Raw genomic sequence first — 10,830 nt, 5'->3', positions numbered from 1 at the left:
ACGAGGAAGTGTAAGGATTTGAGTGAGTTTGACAAGGGCCAAATTGGGATGGCTAGACAACTAGGTCAGCATCTCCAAAACTGCAGCTCTTGTCAGGTGTTCACGTGGTCTGTATCTCTATCAAAAGTGGTCTAAGGGAGGAACAGTGTTGAATTGGCGACAGGGTCATGGGCGGCCAAGGCGCATTGATGCACGTGGAGCGAAGGCTGGTCTGTGTGGACCGATCAAACAGACGAGCTACTGTAACTAAAATTTCTCAAATAGTTAATGGTGATAGAAAGCTGTCAGAATACACAGAGCATCGCAGTTTGTTGCGTATAGGGCTGCATAGCCGCAAACCAGTCAGTGTGCCCATGCTGACCCCTGATCCCGCCGAGGTGTTCTGCTGGGAAAACTTGGGTCCTCCATCCATGTGGATGTTACTTTGACACATAACTCCTACCTAAGCATTGTTACAGACCATGTTCAGCCTTTCATGGAAACGGTATTCTTGGTGGCTGTGGCTCTTTCAGCAGATAATGCTCCTGACACAAAGCACAAATGCTTCAGGAATGGTTTGAGGAGCACGAGTTTGAGGCGTTGACTTGGCCTCCAAATTCCCCAGATCACAATCCAATCGAGCATCTGTGGGATGTGCTGAACAAACAAGTCTGATCCATCAAGCCCCACCTCACAACTTACAGGACTTAAAGGATCTGCTGCTAACATCTTGGTGCCAGATACCACAGCACACCTTCAGGGGTCTAGTGGAGGCCATGCCTCGACACATCAATCAAAATAGCTCGTTTTATTTATAAAACACTGCCATTTAAATGCCACACCATTACCTAGGCCCAATGTTGTGTGAAAATTAATCACTTAGAAATCAAAACTCAATGTTTTCAGATGGAAATAAATGATTCCCTTCCTCTTTCATTTCTGTTTACAGTGTAAACATACATAATTTGATCCCTTTTGGACTTTAACAGTTGTAAAGCATGTCATATCTTACCCTTTTTTTGTAGTATTCCTTATGTAGAAACATCTCAGCTGAAAATAAAGTCATTTCAGAGATGGAGCAGGTTATATCCTGATAAAAGATTACCACATCAAACATTCAGAATATGTACCCTCATGTGTTTTTCCAACTTTAACCACTAACAATATTACATGTTAAAATGTTTTAACTTTTTAAGCACCACACACACACACACACACCACAGTCCGTGTTTTACGGACAATAAATGATAAAGATATTTCTCAGTGAAAAATAAGCCTTTATTCCAAACTAATACTAGACTAAACATCTTAAAGTTTAAGATTGCATGCTTATATTGGAAACAAAATAAACCGCTTCACACTCCACAGATATTAAGCGACCACGCATCATGCAAAATCTGCAATTATCAAATGTGCGTTGAGATCAAACATATGATCCAACGAGAGGCCCTCTATAAGGTTTCTCTGCATAATAGGAAATTAATGAAGGTTACTTGCAAAAAATAATCAGCATGGACGTCATAAATGGGTAACGTTGCCTTTGATTAGAAGCTGAAATCGTGCAAAAGGGATAAACTCTGACAAAGCACTTGAAATATCCTGGAGGTTAATGTGTAACAATCCCAATCCCAAACACACTGCACCTTAATTCAACCATGTGTTACTCTGAAAGAAAAGACTGCTACCTGAAATCTGCAAAAGCAGGTGTTTACTTTGTACTGACTCGTATCACGCCCCAGATTTTCCACATTCCACATTTATTAAATCTCTTCAAAGCAGTGAGCAAACAGTAATTGTGCATTAATATGATATCGGAAGCATTTAAAGGTTTGTTCACCGCTAAGGTTAACCAAATAAACAAAACATGCAATAAATACACAGTCCTCCTTCAGATATCATATCAGCTCACATTTCAGTTATAGATGTGCAATTGATGATTGATGGCCGCGTGTAGGGAAAACATAAGGTATAACCAAACCTGTAATTTCTACAATGATTAATATTTCAAAGTGCCTTCAGTGACTGTCATTAGAAATCTATTGAAGCTTTACAAAACATACACTTTAATGCAGATTCCTTTGGTATAAAAACAAAAACAGATGGTCAATGGACGCTGCATATACAAAGGGAATGCGTTTAGAAAGACAACAGTTTGATAGACCGTCTTAGCAAGAACTATGAACAGCATTTTAAAGAGTTACAATCATACTTTTTGGTGATGTGACGTGATAAACGTGCTTTTGGAATTTTGTCATACTTTGGTATTAAAAAGATATTTCCATTTTGGCATTTGGGTCAAACCAAGACCAAAAACAAAAACACACACACAAAAAACAACAACCCAAGAGGAAACAGTGGCTGAATATCTGTGTTTCACGCTCAATCTTTCAGCTTGCTCTCCAAGAAATCTTGGATTTTGTTGATTTTTTCTTCTTGTTGATCCAGGAGATCCAGTATGACTCCCATGGGCGTCTTCTTCTTTAGGCCAACGCCCTCAATCTTGTTCTCAAACTTGTTCTTTATGCTGCGCAGTCTCAGAGAAGCGTGGATAAGGATCACTGCAGGGGTGAACACAATCAAAACCTCTCGATGAACAGAAACTGGACACGATTATACATCACATGCTTTGAGACTGTACACGCAAAAAACCAACAGAGAAAGAAGAGTACTCTGTGTTTAAAGCTGTTTTAAAAAAGCTGTAAAGCTGTGGGTGTATGGGGCCAATGGATGCAGGGAAATCTTCCCTTTAATTATCATTGTACTTTATTAAAATACATTTACAACACGTACAGTCGTGCTCAAAATTGTTGGCACCCCTAGTAAATATGATCAAATATGGCTGTAAAAAATAAATCTGCATTGTTTATCCTTTTGATCTTTTATTAAAAAAAAAAAAAAAAAAATCACAAAAATCGAACCTTTCATTAAAGTAAAAGAATTGATCCCATTATGAAATAAATGCTTTTCTCTGAAACTTGTAGGCACACCTAAATATTCCCATTATTATTTACATTTTTTAGCACACCAGGGTGACAAAGAACATGAAATTGTCCAGCTATGATGTCTTGTTTCACAGGAGTATAAAAATAGGAAACCCAAACGCTAAATTCCCTCAATCATTCATCACAATGAGTAAAAGCACAGAACATAGGTCTGATGTGCAGCAAAAGATTGTTGAGCTTCATAAAATAGAAAGCGACTGTAGGAAAATAGCTAAAGCATTACAAATCCCCATTTCCACCATCAGGGCAATAATTAAGAAGCTCCAATTAACTACAGATGTTACGAATTTGCCTGAAAGAGGACGTACACGTGTGTATCGTCCTAATGCACGGCGAGGAGGAGTGTTTGAGTGCACAGAGACTCTGCGAGGATCACAGGTGGAGAATCGTAGAGATTAGTCGAGTCTTGGGGTCAGAAAGCCTATTTAAAAAAAAAAAAATCTAACAGCCCCTACATCACCACATGATGTTTGGGAGGGATTCAAGAAAAATCCTCCTCACTCATCTAGAAACAAACTCCAGCAGATTCAGTTGTCAGACAAGACTGGAAATTCAAATGGGACCTGGATCTGTGGTCAGATGAAACTAAAAAAAAAAGAGCAAATCTACCAGATGGTGCAAACAGGGATCAAAAGCACCCCATGTCCACGGCTAAAAATACCGCTGGATCATTAAAGTTGAGGGCCTATTTTTTTGCTGGAGGTCCTGGACATCTTGTTCAGAGACATGGTATCATGGATTCTAGCAAATACCAACAGATAAAAAATCTAAACCTGACGGCCTCTGCTAGAAACGGGCCGTGGTTTGATCTTCCATCAGGACAACGATCCAAAATAAACATCAAAATCAACACACAAATGTGTCACTGAGCACAAAATGAAGCTTCTGCCATGACCATCCCACTCCTGACCTGAACCCTATAGAAGATGTGTGGCTGAACTGAAGAGAAAGCTGGAGAGGATCTGGAGAGGTTCAGTATGGAGGAATGGTCTCTGATCTCCTGTCAAGTGTTCTCCAAACCCATCAGGCATTATAGGAGAAGACTCAGAGCTGTTATCTTGGGAAAAGGAGGTTAAAAAAGTATTTTAAGAAAGGGTGCCAATTAGGGCTGCACGATTTGGTGAAAATATATAATTGCGATTAATCCGGGTAAAATTGCGATTGCAAATGCGATTATTGTTATTATAATTTTTTACAAATGAAAAGTGTGTGTACATAACATTTTGTGTTTTTATATTAATGTGACTAATAATAATAATTATGATTATTATTAGTGCTAAAAATATTTTAAAAAATAAGAAATATTACCATTACAATAACATTTTCATAATTACAAATAAAAAAAGAGTACGTCAGAATAAATATAACAATATAATACTAATACTAATTATTATTATTATTTTTGTAATATTTTACAGAAAACTTATTTAAAAAAAAAAAAACTGCTGGGTTACCTATTAATATGCAGACAGCCTATGACTAAAGAACATTAGAAAGGTCTAAGCCTAAGGAGTTATTCTTAAAGTCTGTCTTTAATATGAAATATGAACCTCTTGTGCATCCACTGTGGAGGGGGAAAAACTCCTGTACATTTAAGAAAAATATGGATTGTCCAACAATTTTATAATTTTAAAAAGTTCATTAAAATGTATTAAGCATTATTTTATTATTATTGATTAGCCAAACGTTTTTAACTCATACTAAAGGCCAGAGGGCGCCCTCGAGCGGAAAACGCCACATTGGCCTCAGAGAAGTAATTGACGTTAGTTTTCAGCAAATCCATGATGTGAAGCTAAAGCGGTGTAAGCAGAAGATAGAGACGCTTTGATTAAACATGACGACAATAAACACGACTGCAGCAAAATATGGTGTATTTGAGTTCTTCTAGCCGTCAAGGGTATTTTCATAATAATAAAGTGTATTATAATGCAGTGCTGATTGAGATAGAATGCTATAACGTTGTCTTTTGTTGAACAGGTTTATGAACGCTTCACTAGTTTGTGAAGATGTTTGACTCGTGTTGCTTTTTCAAACGCGCGACTCAAACTCTCAGTCTTTCAGACGGAGCAGTGTTACTCCTGACCACAGAGACGCTCTTAGCTAACACACTGGACATTTATTTATTTAATTAAAATCGCAGCCTTTGAGCTTTCATAATCGCACACAAGCCAAATCGCGATTGCGGTTCGATTTCGATTAATCGTGCAGCCCTAGTGCCAATTATTGTGGCCAACGTGTTTTGGAGAAAAGCATTTATTTCATAATGTGATTTACCCCCCAGTTTCAATACATTTACTTCAAAAAAATATTCGATTTTTATACATTTTTTGAATAAAAGATCAAAAGGATAAACATCATATTTACCAGGGGTGCCAACAATCTTGAACACCACTGTATGTAGTGATAGAGTTATTTTTAATATACATCCCATTACACGTTAGCTGCTGTGAAAGGCTCCTGCGGTGGTTTTAGGCAGGGATGCTGCCAATAATCTGATCTGCTACTGTCAGCAAGAGCTAAAATGGAATATAGTGTAATAAGGTAATGATGTTTTGTGTTGCCATAGCTACAAGCAAAACACTCTGCCTGCTTTCCACGGCAACACAAAATACTCTGGCAGCTTGAAAATAATAACCATGTTATTATAATCAAAGAACTGAGGGAAGGTCTGTTATTATGAATGCCTCTCACTGATATAATGTAGTAGCTCAGATCTGCCAACATTAAAGGGATAGTTCACACAAAAATCTCAATTCTGTCATCATTTACTCTCCCTCCTGTTGTTTCAGACCTATATGGCTTTCTTCAGAACACAAAAGAGGTTTAGAAAAAAGTTTTTTTGTCCAATTTTCTTCAAAATATCTTCCTTTTGTGCTCCACAGATACAACAAATAAGGTTTAAGGCCAAGAACGATAACTATATTAGCGTCCACAAAGCTTGAGCTCTTTAAAGCAGAATGGATTCTGATTGGCTGTCTATGTTTTTCACTCATCAGCTGGAAAAAATCCTTATAGTTTCTCTGTGCCATTATTGAAATAGTTGTGGTGAACTATTCTTTTATATCTACCTTATCCCTACAACCCATGACACTTTGCACAAATTATGGGTGTGACATTAAAGGTGCAGTGTGTAGTATTTATGAGGATTTAAAGTCAGAAATGCAATGTAATATACATTTACATTTACACATTTAGCAGACGCTTCTATCCAAAGCGACTTACATAGCGATCTGCCATAAAGAGGCGAAGAAATGCAAAAAGTGCCCTAAATACAAAGATTTGAAAATTACTCAGAGTAGTCAGGAATATGACACTATATTACACTCTAAATATGACACTATAAATACATAATTATCTTTTCAGTGGCGTAAAGACCTTACATAATGAACCGTTAGGTTTTTTATTCCCATTAAACGAGCCGTTTCTATCTACACACACCGCGAGTCTTCTTACAGTGAAGTGGCCATTTTTGCACCGCCAAACAAACCTGAAAAATAAGCGAGGATTTGAGGAGAAAAATTCTTTGGGCATTCCAGTAAATGGGATATATTGTAAATTAAATTGGGAGAACAGACCACAAATGTGCAGTATTTTTGACTTTTGTTTTGTTTTTGTATGGAAGTTCCCCAAACCGGAAGTGCCGCCCATAATTCAAAACACAGTAGGTTTGTCAGGAATAAGGTGGATAGCACGGTTCTTTCTGGTTCTCGAATCTGATAGGCTGAAAGCCTTTTCAAGCCTTTATAAATTATAAAGTAAAATATCTAGCTTCTATCTAGTGGACCGCCTTCTGTATTCAAATTATGAAAATAGTGTATTTGGCGCTGTGCGATGACGTCAAGCGTTTTGAACTGCGAGAGGCGTTATGCTGCGTTCACACCGCACCGAATGACACAAATAAATCAGAGTTGAGTTGGACGCGTGAACATTATGAAACCATTAGATTCATTCGCACGTGAAATTCGCTTCGTTCGTGTGTGACATTCACTACACAACAGACGCGAATTCGCGTCATGGGAGGGGGTTCTGCCAGGCAGCGGCAGTCGGCAGAAGGACGAGCCGAGTTAAGACTGCTCTCGACGGGGCTGATGAGCGCTGAGCTCCGGTGATCGCCTGCAAAACTCCGAAAACACCAGATCAAATTTTCAAATAGGAGCCCTCTTAATAAAAAAATCACATATTTAAGCTTTAAACTACAATCTCGCCTGAAAAACTATTAAAACTACATTTTGTGACACAGTAGTATTTTTAAATTACTCTGGCCTCAGGGTTTCCCCTATAGGTTTCCCATCCGTCACTTCACCACGTGACAGCAGTAAGCAGGCTCCTCATTGGTTAACGCGGCGCGAATATCCGCCAAAGTTCAGATTTTTCAACTTGAGCGATTCAATTCGCGTGATCCTTGCCGCGTCATTCGCGCCGCAGAATGCCTATTCGCGTCTCTGCATTGACTTAACATGTAAATCACTCGCGCGAATCGCGTCATTCGCGTGCGGTGTGAACGCAGCTTTATACTTTCAATATGGTTTAAATATGGATATTTTTCTTACACAAACCCATCGATTCGCTTCAGAAGGCCTTTATTTAACCCCCTGAGCCGTGTGGAATAATATATAATAAGTATTTAACTATAAAAGTAGTGATTTTATTAATCTTAAAGAATTTCATATACAACTAGGATGGCTTGAGGGCAAGTCAATTATGGGATAATTGTAAGTTTTTTGGGTGAACTATCCCTTTAAGAGCTGTTCACTGAAAGATTCTCTGGGGAACTTCAGCGGCATCATTACGGTGACAAATACGTACATATGGCAGAAATATTGTTTGTTTTGTGGTGCTTTAGTGCTTCAAGTGTCAAGAAAGCTCCAAGCAAATCATAAACAGAAATGACATAGTGCCCCTGTAATAAAGCAGGGCAAATCCAGGAGATGTAATGCTAGAACTCACAGAGAATAGGGAATGTGATGCCAAAGGCGAACACCATCACTCCTCCACACAAGGACAACAGGAAGTAGCTGATTCCCAAAACACCCACAACAAACAGGGCAGGGTTTTTCTTCTTGAAGTTCTTGATGATGGCTTTATTCTCTCCAGCCCACACCGAGCCCATGAAGACCAGAGTCACAACTGCCCCGCCAAGAAACATGCCCAACGGGTTCAGAAAACTGAAAACACAGCAATGACATTAATTCATCAGTTTATTACATTGTATTAAATGTGCTGTGTGTATTTTTATTCTTTAAGCATAAAAATACCACACTGTAAAAAAAATAATGTCTCCAATTGAACCTTTTCAAGTGACTGATCACATCTACATTTTACAGTTGGCCGAATTGAATTTCTGTGAATTAAATTGCATCAATTCACAGAATTTCAATTCAGCCAACTGAAAAATTTAGATGTGATGATCAATCACTAGAAAATTTTCAATTGGAGACTTTTTTTTTTTTTTTACAGTGGCCTATGTTTGCAGAGATCCAGGAAAATGCTTGAATAAAATACCTAAATGTTCTTGTTTCTCCAGAAAACCAGACTAAAACCAGTTATTTTCCTTTGAAATGAGCGTCCTGTGTCAGAATGTCATTACATAATAATATTAAGTAATGATGAAGGTAATTTAAAACCGGTCTTTTTCCTCTGAACAAATCAACGAGTCACATGATCAGGAATACTGCATTTTGTCAGCCGCTCCTTTTCTATCCCCAACCATCCTGAAATCTCATTGGGCCGATGTACTATTCTCTGACTAAATAATCCATAGGTTTGGGAGTAATATGGAGTCGGCCCACCCTTTGCAGCTATAACAGCTTCAGCTCTTCTGGGAAGGCTTTCCTCAAGGTTTAGGAGTGTGTTTATGGGATGTTTTGCCCATTCTTCTAGAAGTGCATTTGTGAGGTCAGGCACTGATGTTGGACGAGAAGGCCTGGCTCTCAGTCTCCGCTCTAATTCATCCCAAAGGTGATCTATCGGGTTGAGCTCAGGACTCTGTGCAGCCCAGTCAAGTTCCTCCACACCAAACTCGCTCATCCATGTCTTTATGGGCCGACGCTTTGTGCTTTGGAGCGCAGTCATGGTGGGACAGAAAGGGGCCATCCCCAAACTGTTCCCACAAAGTTGGGAGCATGAAATTGTCGAAAATGTCTTTTTCATTCTTAATGTGCTGAAGCATTAAGAGTTCCTTTCACTGGGACTAATTGGCAAAGCCCAACCCCTGATAAATGACCCCACGCCATAACCCCTCCTCCACCAAACTTTACACTTGGCACAATGCAGTCAGGCAAGTCCCGTTCTCCTGGTAACCGCCAAACCCAGACTCGTCCATGGGATTGGCAGACTGAAGCGTGATTGGTCGCTCAGAGAACACGTCTCACTGCTCTAGAGTCCAGTGGCGGCTGCTTTACTCCACTGCATCCCACGCTTTGCATTACTCTTGGTGATGTAAGGCTTGGATGAGCTGCTCGGCCATGGAAACCCAATCCATGAAGCTCTCTACACTGATCTTGAGCTCATCCGGAGGACACACGAAGTTTGGAGGTTTATAGCTATTGACTCTGTAGAAAGTTGATTTTATACAACTGTGGCCGCTGTTCAATGATTTAGAGGGGTGTCCCAATACTTTTGGCAATATATTGTATTTATAGTTTTCCAAATATGAATTGTTAAACGTTTGTTAAAGTATGCTTTTGAACTATATTTTGAACGTGCGGTGGCCATTCCGCGGAATGCATGAAGAACATGTCTGGTTTGGCACTGAATGTATGCGCCGGAATCGTTCAGCTGCTCGAGTGACTCACCGATTCCAGATCGCATGAAAACAAAAGGCCTGTGAGCTTGACATGACAGTAACACCAGCCGAAGCAGGGTGGGTCCAGCTCAAACACATTCCACACACCAACGAGACATATTTCACACGTCTTTCTGATAGCAATACAGTGCTGTTTTGCTGATTTACTCATTTTTTCACTCACTTAGCGGTCTGGTTTTAAATGCTGTGCCACTGCATTAAATGGAGGATAGCTTGCTCTGGCCAAGCTGGATGTGACATGTACGCAAGCATTTTAAATGATGGTGTTTGTAAACACAGATTAAATGATGTATACACTGATAAATATATAAAAAGGAGTTAAGATATTGAAGCTGTTTACTTACCCGACAATCAGAATTACGACGATGGCGGCAGCAAAGTAATTAGTCTGAAAATAAATCAGGTTGCTGATGACTCTGTTGTTCCATTTGCTTAAATCGGACAGATCAGGTTTGGCGAATCGGTCAAAACCGGGGAAAAAATCATCCCACGGTCTCAGTGGCGCGAGCTCCATCCCTGCCATGATGTCTCACGATCATTGACAGCACGGACCGTTACCGGACAGAGCAATGACGTGTGACGCATTGATCCAGGGAACACCCGTGTGGGCGGAGTTACGGGCCCGGGAGATGTCTGTGATTGGTCAAGTTCGATGAGTAAATAAACACAAAGATCCTGTTCCCAGTAGCTGTCAACGTTTCTCAGTGTCATTATTGAGGTTATTATCAAATAATATGATAAAACGGCTCCACACGGCTCCAGGGGGTTAATAAAAGAACTTCTGAAGAGGCGCATAAAAATATCCATATTTAAAACTTCAGACTAAAATAACGAGCTTCCGGAGGTCAGCGGAAAGCAGAAGTGCAGAGAACTAGAGCAAAACAAAACAAAACACCGACATGTACAAGAATTAAAAAAAAGAAATGGTGGAGGATTTCGATATAAGAGAAGAGGGGCTTGAGTTTGTTGTCCAGCCCGCCGGAAGCTCGTTATTTTAGTCTATAAATTATTAATTTCTTAATAATTTAGTCTATTAATTATTTT

General features: G+C 39.4%; 1 protein-coding gene across 1 annotated transcript; it reads right to left on the bottom strand.

The window, feature by feature from the left end:
- Positions 1–1,235: 1,235 nt before the first annotated feature.
- Positions 1,236–10,376, bottom strand: arl6ip5b (ADP-ribosylation factor-like 6 interacting protein 5b). Its single transcript, XM_067446971.1, has 3 exons — positions 10,131–10,376; positions 7,929–8,146; positions 1,236–2,537 (listed from the first exon to the last, which is right to left on the bottom strand). Exons 1-3 carry the CDS (start codon positions 10,307–10,309, stop codon positions 2,359–2,361), a joined length of 576 nt encoding a protein of 191 aa, XP_067303072.1. The 5' UTR covers positions 10,310–10,376; the 3' UTR covers positions 1,236–2,358.
- Between the last annotated feature and the right edge of the window lie 454 nt (positions 10,377–10,830).

Source organism: Pseudorasbora parva, chromosome 6 (genome assembly GCF_024679245.1).
Source record: "Pseudorasbora parva isolate DD20220531a chromosome 6, ASM2467924v1, whole genome shotgun sequence".
Lineage (NCBI taxonomy): Eukaryota > Metazoa > Chordata > Actinopteri > Cypriniformes > Gobionidae > Pseudorasbora > Pseudorasbora parva.
The sequence above is the reverse complement of the archived record's forward strand: the minus strand, read 5'-3'. Positions and strand labels throughout refer to the sequence as shown.